This window comes from Ursus maritimus, unplaced genomic scaffold, assembly GCF_017311325.1.
Source record: "Ursus maritimus isolate PB19 unplaced genomic scaffold, ASM1731132v1 scaffold_3, whole genome shotgun sequence".
Lineage (NCBI taxonomy): Eukaryota > Metazoa > Chordata > Mammalia > Carnivora > Ursidae > Ursus > Ursus maritimus.
This window is the reverse complement of record NW_024425563.1, coordinates 67,151,060-67,166,191: the sequence shown is the minus strand read 5'-3', so window position 1 is coordinate 67,166,191 and position 15,132 is coordinate 67,151,060. Positions and strand designations below refer to the sequence as shown.

The following is a 15,132-nucleotide window of genomic DNA, read 5'->3' as shown; positions in this document are numbered from 1 at the left end:
GATAGTGGCTCTTTTCTCCTGGAAGGACCAGTTGGGCCTTTGCTGCATCCCAGGTCATTGTGTCAAACTTGGAGCTGGCTCGTGCTACACCAATGACAAAACTCAGCCCACTTTGTCTCTGGCACCCTCCCCCATCATTCTGATATATAACAACATCAACAATGTCATATCTTTTCTTACACCCTCGTTTCCATTTACAGTTGATTTAAATGATCTTCTTACTCTGTCTTCTGTCTTCCTGTCCCCTCCCTTTCTTACAAATACGCATACACACCTCCACAAACTTACTTACAATAATACTACTCTTGGCCCTTCCACCGCCCTTCACCCCACCCCCGGGGGAGTCAATCTTCGGTTGCAAACAACCTCACATACATCTTCAAGCTTTTTTAAGAACAGTTCTTCTATGCCTAAGTCTTACCGGAAACCTGGCTTTCCCCCAGACCACAATGACATTGCCAAAGCCCATCCAAGGAGGTACCATTCCGACTTCAGCTTTCTTAGGTCACCTCACCTGGTGGAGAGAACCACATGCCCCTAGCCACAAACTTCTCCTTCCAGACCCTGAAGCTGTCATTGTCAACCAACAGTCAGTCTCCTAAGGAAGCCACACCCTTTGCTTACTGCTTCTTTATCAAATTCCTACCAACTCCCCTTGCCCTGGTCTAGCTTTTACATGGGGCCAGTCGAAATCAGGTCGAAAACTTCTGCTGCAAAGTTATCATCCCAACTTCAAACAGACATTCAATACTGTTTGTCAATCTTTTTGTTCATTCTAATGGGTAATCTCTTGCATTTCCCTAAGTATCCATCGTCAATTAATTGTATTATCTTCCAGAGCACCCACCTTCTTCCTCTTTATTCTCAATGGATGACTTTACTTCCTATTTCTCTGAAAACAAAAAAACAAGCAAACAAAAAAAACTCAAGCAGCTCAGCATGAATTTCTTCTGACTCCCTCCTTTCTGTCTGGTAAATTTTGTCAATTTTCTTCCTTTCTCCCTCTTCTCTTTAGGAAAGAGTTTCCCTCTTCTGTTCTCAAGTTAATTACTTCCCCCACCTGTTTCTTTGGTTGTCTGTTCTTGGGGACCCGTCTTTAGAACTTACAGTCTCTCTCTTGCTTTACCCTCATTTCTCACCAGTGCCCCTTCGTTTGCCTGAAAAATTGCTCATTTCTCCTTCCTCGAGACAAATCTTCTCCTAATTTTACTACTCCTTCAAACCACATTATCTTGCCTTCCCCTCATTGTCAGCTCTCTTAGAAACATCACTTGGTCTTGTCGCCTGCCTTGAACGGCTCCAACTCTCACCGATTTGTAGAAGCACCTCTGTCAAGGTCACCTCAGTGCTCTCCGAAATATCTCATTTGAAAACCCCTCCCCCTTTCCTTATCTGTATCTCTATGGCATCTGACACTCTGATGTACCCCTTTACTCCTTGTCAAAAAGTCAAAAGTAGACTTTCCAGATAGGAGTCCTGCTTCTCTTTCTGCCCCCTCCTCCTTCTATCCTCATCCATCCCTCTTTTCTTCTTGCTCTATACTCTTTCCTTGCAGATCTCATTCATAAGGTTTCAGGTATTTCTTCTATACCGGTTATTGTCAGGTCTGCCCATTTACCTGGAACCTCTCTCTGGAGCTCTAGCTTGCATTCCCGACTTCTTCCTAACAGCCGTTCGAAATCAAATTGTCAGAAACAAAATCAACATCCTCTCCCCAAACCCTTCCTCTCATTTGTATCTATTACTCTCAGTTAAGGCCAGCACTGTTCTCCCCAATATCAGGCCATGAAATCATGACATTCAGTCTTCAAGTCTACCCTTTCTGCAGAGTCAGGCTGTCACCAAGCCCAGCAGCTTAGGTCATGGTAATAATGGACAAATAATGTCAGAGACATCTAATTCTTCCCTTTCACCCAAGGAAAATTAAGCCCAGAGAAGTGAATCGCCTAAGTCACTCACATCGTTAATTGTACACTCTTTCTGCCACACCATAAGGACGGGTTTGACGGTGGAAAAGCTACTGAGGAAGAAAGCTCAAGGAAGACCACTGTAGCAAGTATCTTGGTAGCCCGGGTGCGCACACAAAGGCACTGCCAGCTAGTTCAGAGGCTGAACGTTCTCAAAATTGAAATGATTTAATATGTAAATAAAGGTAGGACATTACAAACAAACTTGACCTACGTTAAGTGTCGTGTTGAATGAAACACTTCCAATAAGTGGCTTCATATGCAACTGGTTTTCTGCTTAAGGCAGTCGGGTACGAATTTGTAGCAAGGGAGTGCAAGCAATTCTGCGGATGTCGTTCGCCCCTGAAAATGGTGCAGATCCCCTGGAGGGGCAGCATCTTATTTTCCCCAACAGGCTACACGTGCGTGTGAGTAGGCGTTGAACTTCTCTACCGCCCTCACTGCCCATCGCACGCGGTCAGTAACTTCCAAGCCCCCACGCATGTCAGGGAGCGCGTTAGGCGCCGAGCGCGGGAACAGACACTGCACGAGGCTCCGGGCCGCGAGAAGCTTGAAACCTGGGGCGGCAGCACCGAGCCAGCACGTCCGATACGATGCGGCAGGGAAGAGCCTCGGCCCAGAGAACGTGAGGGGCCGTCGAGGAGGCCCGTTGCCCAGAAAGGGCGTTGGGGGAGACTTTCCCGTGGAATTGAAGTGTGGCCACAGGAAGGCCTGACGGGCAACGAGGAGCTGGCTCCACAAGGTGTGAAGAAGGCAGGCGTAGCGCAGCCTGCCAGGTCCCCAGGCAAGGAAGCAAATAACCTGCGTGGCCGCTCTCTAGACTGACTACGAATATCGCGCAGACTTTCTCTCTCATTCAGCACCTTCCAAACATGCTCTGTGACGGCAAGAAAGGGAGATGGGAAAAACCAAGAACAAGGACCTGAACTTACTGCAGTGCAAAGAGACTGAAAAGAAGCAAACAACATCATCCTTAGCCTAGGAGTTGTTTGTTGATTTACAAGGAAGAGCTCTATTACTTAAAGCCCCTTGTTAACATTTCTCTGCTGAAAGTCTCTAGTTTCTATACAGCAATAGTTCAGTACTTTTAGTTCCGGTGAAAATGGAAAAGAAGCATACAGCTGCAACTACAACTATTATCTCCTAAGAGCAGAGGAATCTCCCAGTTACAGAATAATCATTTTTAAAAGTCTATTTGGCATAACACTGAACATCTAAATTGACAATAGAAGATTTAAGACAACAAAGGAAAAACGTTTCTAGACAGCATTGTTTGAGTTTTTGTTTTGGAGGAAAACTAAGGAAATAAAATCCCTCCCACCCCCCTACCCCAACACATATCGCCACCAACAGCAATTTAAAATCCAAATGAAACCCCACTATACTGTGCATACTTAAGAATTTAGATATTCAGGCCTTTAAGAATTATTATGCGTGTCCCCTTTTAACCAAAAAAATATAGATTTTAAAATTCATTTTATTTGGTTGTATTCTATTGGTCCAAATGGAATATTTAGGACATGCAATTCCAGCAGTCAGAATTCACATTGAAAATGGAGTCAATTTGCTTGTTCAGAATCTTAGGTCCCGTTCCAAATTGCAACTGTTCAATAAACACATGGCAATTTTCAATATCTTCACACCATGTATATTTCAACTTATTGTACTTAATTTATTTTTATTTATTTGTCAGTCCTTCACATAGCTTTCTGATCGTCCCAAACCTGTGAAGGTGGTATTAGAAATAAAATGCAGGCCCTTCTCTACTTGTCTTTGAAAGAGCTGGAAGGAATGGCAGGGGACCCAAGACAGAAAATGCTCAGGCTTTTGAATCGAGTAACATGGTCAACAGATGATTCACAAACATTTCCCGAGACCCAGACACAGGCAGGCATAGAGGGAAGAACACCAGTTAGGGCGGACATGACGACCGGAAACTGAGGTCCAGCAAAATAGAACAATGATGGGAATGGACAAATCTGGAGACTCTTCTAGAAATCAAATGGAAATCAATATACATTTACTGAGACCCTACTGAATTTGTGACTGCCCATAGGGAGCTGCCCACACAGGGGGCGAGCACACCTGGGCATTCCTAGGGCCCGATGAGCCCTCTGGAATCCTGGTTAAAGACTGCTTTAACCACAGTCAGGATGAGTGTGTAGGGGTCCACCTGGCAGCTCTAGTCAGCAACACTAATGTATATCTATTCAGCTGTTGACATGAGCGTCTGAGGGGCGTGGAAAATACTCACGCTGGAGATAAAAGCCAGCCCACTAGGAAGTATATCAATGTCTTCAGAGCCATTTTCTGCAAAAGAAGCGGAGGATCAGGAAGACGCATGAATGAAGGCTTAAAAAGTAAATCTCACAGACAAAACTTTAGACTTCTTTTGGAAACTACATTAACTTTTTCAACTATTTACTTGGGAAACTACATTAACTTCCAGGAATCCCATAGGCATGCTACTCTACAGTAAAACCTGAGTCAGATTCCCTAAATACTAAATTCTTTCTTTAGAACTCAATTTTCAGGAGAAAAAAGCAAATAACTATAAAATAAAGTCATAGCCTAAATTTATTCTTTAAATAACAACTTCTAGGGTATGCCCTGAGAGATTCCGCTTTATCCCCCACAGAAGACTGATGTGCAGATGGGTTGATAACATTTGGAAAGTCATCGTTGTGAGGGTGTCTTAAAGGCTTCTCGGCCAAACATTTCTCTCTTCCAACTTGTTGAGGTCTAAAAATATATCATTATCCAATCGTATAGGGAAATTTTGGATAATTGTTATCCATTATTAAAGCAATAGGTCTTAGGAAAGACTACCAAATATAGATAAATTTGAACAATTTAGTTCTCTTTCTCATTAAGAGTTGGTCCTCAGCATTTTTCTATGGAAAGAGGCATATAAGAAGTAAGTTATGACCACAAACAGGGTGAAAAGGGGGCTCACATAGCTCCTAATAGAGAGACAGACCCACAGAGGATGTGGTCCCAAACAGGCAGGACTGAGGGTAAAGGCAGTGGTTATCTAGTTTGGCAAACTGTATTCTGCAAATATGGGAGAACCAACATGGACCATAGTCACATGCCCTTCTTAAAAGATGATGTTCATATTCTTCCAACAGGAGGTAAGTTCTCTCCCCTTGAGTCTGGATTAACGGTAACTGCTTTGACAAATTAAATGAGGTGCAAGCGACGCCACATGGTTATGACAAGGTAAAGTCACAACCACAGCTGCTGTTGGTTCACTCCCAATCTCTTTCTCTCTCTCTCACTCTCTCTCCTCTCTGCTCCCTTCCCTTCCCTTCCCCCTTCTCTCTGTCTCTCTCTGTCAGCATGGGCCTTGGGAACCCTAAACTTAAAAGCAGGAAGTCTGGGTACTTTGAAGCTACAGAGGAGAGACTATACAGAGACTACAGAAGGTAGAGAAGACACTGGAGGAGTCACAGGTCACTTCACTTCTCAACCTTTGGGTCACTCTAGCTGATGCAAATGGAACAGCGATGAGCTGCGTCCACTGAACCCTGTTAAAATTGCAAATTCATGAGCAAAATAATGGACATTTAAGTCAGTCCCTTGGTTTCAAGGTGGTCTGTTACGCAGCTATGGTGACTGGCACATGTGGGGAAAGGTTGTGTGAGGTAATGTGTGGCTGGTCAAAAGGCAACTGAGCAAAGACGGGGGGGGGGGAAAGAAAAGTGGGACAAAGCCAAATAAACTGCAAATTTGAATCAACAGAATAATGGGCAATGGGTACTGAAAATGAGAGAACAGAGGAAGATTTAATTATATATTCACTTACTGAAACTAATCCCCAACTTGTAACCTGAAAATTAAATTAATCAGAGCGTTCCATTTTCTAAACATTCCAGTTAATCAAGATTTATCTATCTATGGTATCTTAATGGCTTGAAAGACTTAGTGCTATTTCCACATGGAGTAAAACAGACATGGGGAGAACCCGGCAAACTGAATAAAGCAATTTAAAAAAATCACATTGAATTCAAGTGGGTTAATTTTTGAACCAACTTTTTTTTTCCTCTCTTACTTTTTCTCTCTCGAACACCACTTTTCGGTTTCCTTTTGCCCTATTTTCCTGCACAGTTCTGTTCTGGACATGGTTGTTTTCCAGGCCCTAATTGCCTTTGCCTGTTTCCCATGGCAGAGCAACCCTTCTACCTGTGTAACCTACTCCAGTCCCCTGGCTTCCGCTCCTACCCATGTGCCGTTGACTTTCTAATCTCTGAATCAAGACCAAATCGTTCTGCCAACTTCCAGACCTTTGTATTCACCTGTACATTGAGCAGTCCTCCCTGGCTGTTTCATTTCTCATATTTAACATGTCCCAAACTCATTTGGACATTTCCCCCTTGAATCTGCTCCATTTCTTATATTTTGATTTCAGTGGATGGCATTTCCATCCCCCAAGTACCCATCCCCTGAAGTACCTGGAGTGATCTTTGATGCTTTCTTTTTCCTTACTCCCCGAATCCAATGGAGCATTATCATTGGAGCTCTAGAACTCCCCCCTGGATCTGCACAGTAGCCTCCTAACAGGTCAGTTCTGCTGCCCTGCTACCATTGTCTGCACCTGCTGACGGTCATCATTGCAAATTGCAGAGTCCATCTTGCCACTCTCCTGCTTAAAACCCTGCAAAGGTGTTCCAGAGCTGGCAACAGAAATCTTACGCTTCTTGGTCTAGATTCCAAATTCTCCACATGTTGGCTCCAGCCTCGGTTTGTTGGCCCCCACTCTCCACTCTCCAGGCCAGCTCTGCTGCAGTTCTTCCCTTGGTAGTTGCTGAAATGTGTCAGCCTTGTTCACCCGCCTGCCTCAGCCCATGCTGCTCCCTCTTCTTGGCAACCCACATCTCTCCCACACCACCTTCACCTCCCCTTGCCTGAGTATCATGGGCTCTAGAGAAGAGCTTGGAGACCACCTCCTCAGCCTCGGCAACCTCTCCCAGTTCCCTTAGTTCTAGCACCCATGTTATGTACTAATACAGTCACCTGTGACTACCTCCACCATGATATTTCATTCACACTTGGGCTGCAAACTTCTGTTGACTTGTTGATTTCCTACCAGACAGTAAGCCTCCTGGGAACAAGGGCCAGTTTTCATTCAGTGCTCCAGCTTTGCACCCAACATAATACCTACATTTTCACTATAAAAACTCTCAATAAAAGCTGTTTGACTGACTAAATAAGATAAACCACGTTAGTTTCTTGAACTCTGTCTTGTCTTTCAGTTAAACTATTGACAAATGAGTGGTACTTTCTGAGCATGAGGTGTCCTGAGTTGTGTGCTCTTTAGTTTGGTCCTTTTATCTTCCAAATACCACTTAACACCTCTGCCAGCATTCACCTACCTCGGTAATGCAGCCACAACAGGAGTGGGCGTGTTCTGAGTGCTGTGCTTGTCTCTATTGACTGACTTAATCCAGAGCACAGGGATGCTGGTACTTTCCGTTCAGATGTGAAGAAGTGTCACCGGCTGACTGCAGAGTATTCCCGCCCCTCTCTCCCCACCTCCCCTACCTACACTGCACCTGCGTGACAACACCGTGCATCTCGGCAACGGTGACACCTGTGGGAGTAAGGGCCCCCAGGACACCCTCCCCTGAGTGCTCCCCACATACTTATTAGCCTGTGCACAACCATCACTAAAACCCCGCCGATAAGTCTAAAACCGGTCTCCCAAATAGGTGTCTGCTGCTTTCTAACCTGCCAGCCCTCTATGTGGCATGACTTTGTCTCCTTGGCCTTTGATCATTTTCTACGGATACCCTGAGAAAGTGTCACGCTGAAACATTACGATCAATTAATAGTATCACAATTTCACATCTTGGAAAGAAGATTCTGATAGGCAACTAAGAAAACAAATGCGACCTACCATGGAGTAGAAACAGATCTTGGAGATAGGGGAAGCTGCTGGAGAGGAAAAGGGCTGGAGAGGAAGATAGGAAGACACCAAAGACAATGGCTGTCTACGAGATAATCCTGCCAAGGGTGGAGCCCCAGGAAAGCTATTCGAATTTCATGTGCAGCTTTGATCAGATGCCAAGGGCAGCCAACTAACTTCCTGGTTAAAACAATCCTTGACCCTCCAAGCCTTGGAAAAAAGATAAACTCCATAGAAAAAAAGATCTAGGAGATATGATTTCTGGAGGTTAGAATTATTTCGCTTTTCAACTTTTCTTCCCAGAAAGAATACTGGGAAGGAAAACAAAAAGAGGAAAGTTTCTTCCATCAATAAAATTAACCACAAAAGCCTAGGTCTTGAAGAAAACACAAATCAGAATTCTTCTCCAGCTCTGTTAACTGCCTACCAAGCCCTGCCTCAAATCCTTATTGGTTTTCCATTGCTTCATAAGGCTTTCCACTCATCAAATAGTTGGGTCTCGTGAGGGTGGTCTCACTAGTGATTTGTATTGAAATGCCCAGCCTGTCCTGTTTTGGTTAGCTCTGTTTATTAATATTTCACCATTTTGCATCTTAGATTTTTGGTTTTCTGCCGCCATCATACTTCCCCGACACTTCCACAATAAAATGTGTTGTCAGTAGATAAGAGAGGCAGGGTCACACAACAAAGAGTACAAGGCATAGAAGAAAACCACTCTGGCTCATAATCGAGGCCCACCACCCTCTGGTTCTGGACCACAAGGCAAGTCACTTCATTCTGCTGTGTGTCAGTTTCTTAATCAGCAAGGACAGACAGCAAGCAGCGCCCACCTTACAGGTCGGTTGTGAGGGTGATGTCAATGTTTGTAAAGAACTCAGCAGAATGTTTATAGATGAAGGCAGTGGCATTATTTTTAGAGATATATCAAAATTGCCCTATTGACAAACTTGTTTCGCACTCCAAATATAAAATGGAGATGTGCCAATAGACACAAGAGGTCACGTTGTGTTCTTTTGCTCTCTGCCAGTTTCCAACCATTTTAACCATTCTTTTAAAAATATTTAGATAATCAGAACGTTGATCTGTCTTACAACATTAGCCCCAGTTTTTGCTTCTCAACTCTATTTGAATTCTACTATCTGCAAGTCAGACCAGGCGTTAGCAATCAGCTAGTCTAATTATCCCGTTACATTATTTGGCAAGCTCCTATCTTTTGAGAGAGAGATGTGTAGTAAGTATGAATATTACTCCACAAAACAGTAAACAAATGAGCAAATGTTACATTTCCTTTTTTTTTTTTTTCCTAATCAGATTCAATCTGACCCTGCACCCACATTCCACTAAACCGAAGGGAAATTCAATCTCAGTCATTACTGGGTCTTCTGACAGGGTTGTGCAAATATCGTAGGTGGCAAGTTTTTAAAAAGCAGAATATTTGGGGAGGTCCATCTGGCTTTTATTCTGTACTAGTCACCACCGAATTACTCACTGCCAAGCCCGTGTGTTCCCTTTAATTTACACGGTTCTGCCATTTCCAGGTCCCGGCTGGGCACATGAGCTGTGCTCGGGCTGGGACACACAGTAGGAAGGATCCAAGCCTCCCTGAAAACGCCCCGCAGCCATTCTTTCAGGGGTCCTGCTCCACCCCCAGAATGACATCAGGCGGTGGGGAAAGGATCCCCGTTATTCAAAAAATCCACATATTCTTATCCTTTGTCCATCAGAAACTTCTGAAGGAGCTGGGGTTTTTGAGAACAAGAGTCAGGAAGCAGCTTGTCCTCAGTTCTTTCTGTCTCTACCCAAGGGCACAACCCTCCTCCATGGGCTAGGAAGCACATTGGCCAAGGCTACTTCTTTTTTTCCCTTTCTTTCTCTCTTTCTTTCTTTCTTTCTTTCTTTCTTTCTTTCTTTCTTTCTTTCTTTCTCTTTTTTAGAAATTAAGAGAGAAAAACAAAGATAGAAAACCAAAATCAAAAAGACTCTTATTCTGTCCTTCTCTCTCCCTCTCTCTCTCTCTATGTATATATAGTTGAAATAGATTGTATATAAAGAAATATATGTACCAAGAAAAAGAAAATACAAACTCGTATCACAAGAAACTATGCTGTCATCCTGTCACATACTGATAAATAAGTCACGGTCCTTGACCCTAGGGAGTTTACAGTCTGCCAGAGAGAGAGAGAGAGAGAGAGAAAACACTGCTAGTCATAAAATACAGTGTGTGATAGGTGTCACAAGTGAATCAGAGTTTCAGAGCACTGGGGAGAGGACTTTGCAGCCGATTTCAGCAAGCAAAGAGGAAGAAATTGGTGCAGGGGATTTCATGAGCAACCATGAGAAAGTGAAAAAGCACATTCTCCGAGCGGTGAACAGAATCTGCCTGGAACTGTTTTTCTAGCAGCAGTGTCGGGGCGAACGGGGGCTTGGAGCCCAGATAAGCAGCAGTAACAGTAGCCGGGTGAGCTCAGCCCTGTGTGGGACCACAGAGGAGGCTGATACCGACACATGTCATGAGAACAATGAGGGACGAGGGGAAAATATATAGCTCCGAAATATGGAACTGAGCCCTTTGAGAATGGGGTTACCATCCACAGGAGAAGTCTAGAAGAAGAGCTAGCTGTGGGTGAGGGTATGAGGGAGGAAAGGACAGAAATGGAAAGTGGTTTCAGACTGGAAAAGAAGGCCTGCAGTTTGAGAGCTTAGGGAGGCAGCTATGGAGTTTTGATTAATTTTTTTTTAAAGACATCTGAGTAGGCTGTGAGGTTCCTCAGGGTAAAGGCTAGTTCATATTTCTTTTGGAACTTGCAGATAAATTTAGAAGGAAGTGATATTTGAAGCCAGGAGTACCGTGAAGGAGAGGGAAGAAGAGAGAAAAGAGGTAACGTAGACACCAGAAGAAGATAGAGAGGGGAGTGAAATAGCACAAAAGGGACAGGAGAGGCATTCAGTAAGGGACAGGAGGTCCTTCAAATGACAGAGAGACATCAGTAAGGAAAAAAGGCTGGGGGGAAAGCTACAGACTTTGACATTCAGGAGGGCCCCTGAAGACCTGGGATGAGGTGGCTTCAGTAAATGGGGCAGAGGCCCCTGGCAGGAGGCTCTAAGGAGTAGCAGGGAAATAAATTAGTTGGCAGCCTCAGTTAGGTAGGTAGTGACTAGGTAGTGACCAAGAAATTGCACTGTCACATACATACCAAGTCCCTCAATAAGGTGGCAGCTCTGGGGTTCCACTGGCTCCACTTCTCGAGATGCATTAGTTCGCTGTCTATAGAAGATAAAAACACAACATCCAAAATCAATGTCTAAACATTGTCTTTAATCATCTTCTTGTTCATTAACTTTGTTTCTCATCATTTACGGATGATACAGCAAGTAAGTAGGTACCTCCTTTTATTTACATTTATTTACATAATGTGGACATTATGTGCATAATGCACCTGTATCTACTCATCTCACCCGGTTATTGTTGAAAGCTTAAAATGCCATTATACATGGACGACACTTTGCTGCCCGATAAATGATACTATAAGATAATATAAGTAACTGAACAGTATTATTACTGCAAATGTACAGAGTAGTATTATTTAATTTGCTAAAGTATTATCTATTATAAATCTGCACTTTAACCCCCTATAGTCTTGTCTTTTGACTCCTCCACCAAAATGCTTTCCCCAAATTCAAGTGTTTCCTAATGGCTAAACCCTGTAGTTTTTGCTTCAACTTCATTATTTAAAAAATTTTTATGCTGACTTATTTTGCAAGTGTATAGAAGTCATCAAACTGACCACAATGTAAACAATTGGCTGAATTATTTTTCAATATAGCGTTCCTGTTTTCACAGTGAACCATTCTTCTAAACACCAGGGATAATTTTAAATTTTTATTAGATTGTATTCAGGAAGATTCTACACTTAGACTTATCTTACTGTCACTTTGTAAAAATACTCCTTAGATCTACCTAGTAATTATTATTTTTTATGATTCTCTCACTTGGGTGCACTGGGAACAAATGTAACAATAAACACTCTCAAGTTGAATTAGAAAGTATTCACAAAAGCAATCAGGCTTCTCAATAGATTCTAATGTGAACTTCTGAGATCAGCTTCTGCTTGGAGAAATAAATAAAAGCAACTTAAAGACAAGTGAAGGCAAGCAGAAGCTTTAGATCCACTCAGAAATGCGTATCATAGCTAACGTTTCTTTCTAGCCCAGTATATTGACTTCTCTTGAAATATTTCTGCCTATCACCACTAGATCTTCCACTTCAAAAGGTCCTAATACCTGCAAAACGACCGTGCTCACCACCTGCAAGTTTCAGCTCATTTCCCCGCTCACCACCTGCAAGTTTCAGCTCATTTCCCCGCTGTCTGGCTAGCTCTTTTAATCTACGATGAGCTCTGTATCCCAGTACTCATCAGTGTTTCACTGGCCTTGGGCAATATCTGAGTGGGCTGTAAACAGCCAGCTGGTAGCCTGGTCCCCTCCAGGTCCAGTGCTTCCAACGAGTTCGTTTTTTCAGGAGCAGAATGCCTGCCGAGGACAACCTGGAATGGGGCGGGGGGAGGCTTGGGGGGGGGCACGACTTTCAGAAAATAAATGAGGGATGCTTCTGCTCTACCATCTTAGGAAAGGCAAACAGCTCACTTTCCACACCAGCGCTTCTCAAGGGATAGCTTGCTGGGTGGAACTGAGGAGGAGTGAGGTTCTAAAAATGCTCTTTCCTACCTGCTAGGAGGGTGGCACGGGACAGCCCTTGAAACTTGGAAGAGGAGAGAAAGAACAAGGACGCCCCCATCAAGATGCCAACTCACCTAAGCGCCACTAATCTCTCCCCGATTAGGGCCAGGCCGGCCCCAAACAGGGTCAGCACCATCAGCTTCCCCATGGTCTCCGGTGCCCGGGTGCCCTGCGGCGACGAGCGGGCGCCTAGCACTCCCGAGGGCGTGGCGGGCAGGCTCCTGGCCCCGCCCCCTGGTCGGCGCCCTCCCTGCCCGCCCCGCCCACCCCTCGCGAGCAGGTGCGCTGAGGGGAGGTGAGCTGAGGTCACCAGGGAGCTGAGGCTGAGGTCCAGGTCACCCCCCCCGCGTCGCCGCCCTGGGTTCAAGGCCATTTCCACGCACCAGGTCCAAGGAACCCTTTACTCGCGGGACTCGTTCTGTTCAAGGCTCCACGTACAGAGAGAGAGCCGGGGGTACGGCAGCTTCGGCAAGAACACACCCGTCTGTCGCTAGGACGGTAGAGGTAGTTTGCTGCTAAAAGCTGCGAAATTCTACCTCAGCTCCTCCAAAGGACAAAACGGGAAACGGAAGGGTCAGGGGACAGCGGGGAGCTGAATTCAGAGCTGAAACTTCGCGTTTGTGGAAGGCAAGACGAAAGATGAGACGGAACATTGATCTCGAGACACTGGGCGGAGCGATACTGGGAGATAATCAAAGCAAAGAGCTTTAACCCACCCTTTTCCAAGATTTGGGGCGCAGGGACTTATTTCCTGGCCTTTCTGTCCTCAGAAGGCTGACTATAGTGGGAGCCCAGTTTCGTCTGTTGACTGGGTGGATTTGTGAATGTCCGTGGCTGTCCCCATCATTGTCAGGGTAAAGAACACAGGAGAAGTGAAGGAAAAGAAGTAGATAGGTAACAAGGAGATGAGCAAAGTGGAGGGAACGGAAAAATAGTTTCTTAAGGAAGTTAGCCTTTCAAAAGACTCCTTGATTCTTCTTTCTTCTGGATCTTCAGTCCCTGCCACGCGGAGAATGAATTTTCCCCTCTCATAATGAAGATTAGGCTGGGGGGGGAAGGGCTGGCTGGAGGTGGGGAAGGCTTTAGGAGTTAGGACCGAGCAAAATAGCATCTTCAAGCATGATCTGTTTTTATTTATCAAGAGAAAGAGGTAATGGTTCTTTTGATTTCAACTGAGTACACGCTGTTGAGAGAACAAGATTTACCAGACCTGGAGATATTAAGACAAGAAAAATTGGTCCCTGACTTATGGGACATATAATTACAGTATGAATCCATAATCATGGCATGAATAATGACGCCTACAACTTACACAGCACACACCATGTCCCTTGCATTGTGTTTAGTACTTTGCCTATGTTCACTTAATTCTCAGGACCACCTCTGAGGCAGTTAACATTATCCCAGTTTTATAGGTGAGAAAAACTGAGGCACAGAGCGGCTGGGTAACGTGCCCTAGGTCACAGAGCTGGCGAGTGGCAGAGTCAGGCAGTGGGTCCCAGAGCCTGTGCCCTTTACCGTGCTGCTTCTGTGAAGGCTGGCCAAGAAGGAAAGCTGTACCAAAGGAGAACTGTAACATCTAGAGTTGCATTGATAGTTATTTTTAAGATGACTAATTCTAAGAGTTCAAGCAGAGGAAGAGTTGAATGCTGTTTTCATAAGGCTTCTGAGGAGAGAGATGAAGAAAGAACCGTTCCCAAAGCTGAGGGGTCCATAGGTGTGGGCTACAGCCGTACATGCAGGGCTCGGGGCTCAAGCTGCCTGGGTTTGGGTCCAGCTAGTCTTAGGTGCCCAACTAAGTGGTTGATGCTTCAGATTCCTCTTCGGTAAAAGAATATCTGCCTCATAGGCGGCTTAAAATCAAATTTCATGATGAGTGCAAAGTGCTCAGCACTGCACTTTGGTACATGGTGAGGAGTCAATAAACATTGACCATCAATTAATTCTGAGCCTCCACGTGCGAGCGTCGGCTCAGACCCCCATCCCATTGATCACTGGGTCTTCCAGTGCTGGGCACTGGACTGTGTCCTTAATAGATGCTCTATAAAATTGATTAGATGGATGGGTGCGAGATGTGGACTTGGCAGAAGGAAAAACTGGGAACGTAGGAAGACGCAGAGTGCATGATGAAATAGTAATATTGTACTATGTGTTAAGCATTTTTGCATGTTTTCTCATATTCCTTCTAACCATCCTCACTTCGCAAATAAGGAAAGTGAAGCCTAGAGAGGTTGAGTAATAACTTGCTTACATAACTAAGAAGTGTCAGGGACTTCATCTGGACTCAGGTCAAGTGACTCTAGAGTACATGTTCCTTATCAGTGTGTTCGCTGCCTCCCAGCATAGCACGAAGACAGGGATAAGGGATAAGAGGCGGATTCTTGGGCAATTTATTGCAGGTGCTGTGTCATCTATAATCTGGTTTAAAATTATTCACTTTAGGCCAAGGTAGGGGTGTGTGTGCGTGTCTGCACATAATTTCAAACCTTAGAGGTGGCTAGTTATCATTTGAAAACCATA

The 15,132-nt window shown here is 44.6% G+C and overlaps 1 protein-coding gene across 4 annotated transcripts in view; it reads right to left on the bottom strand.

Moving 5' to 3' along the window:
- Positions 1-12,844, bottom strand: part of LOC103658743 (serum paraoxonase/lactonase 3) — a 33,513-nt gene extending 20,669 nt beyond the window's left edge. For 3 of the 4 annotated variants that reach the window (XM_008686267.2, XM_008686265.2, XM_040644260.1), the window contains exons 1-3: positions 12,687-12,844; positions 11,070-11,140; positions 4,222-4,277 (exon numbers count right to left, since the gene is read on the bottom strand). In XM_008686267.2, coding sequence (XP_008684489.1) covers positions 4,222-4,277; positions 11,070-11,140; positions 12,687-12,760 — 201 coding nt within the window. In that variant the 5' untranslated portion in view covers positions 12,761-12,844. The remainder of the gene's footprint in view (positions 1-4,221; positions 4,278-11,069; positions 11,141-12,686) is intronic. The other variant, XM_008686268.2, reaches the window with a different exon arrangement.
- Between the last annotated feature and the right edge of the window lie 2,288 nt (positions 12,845-15,132).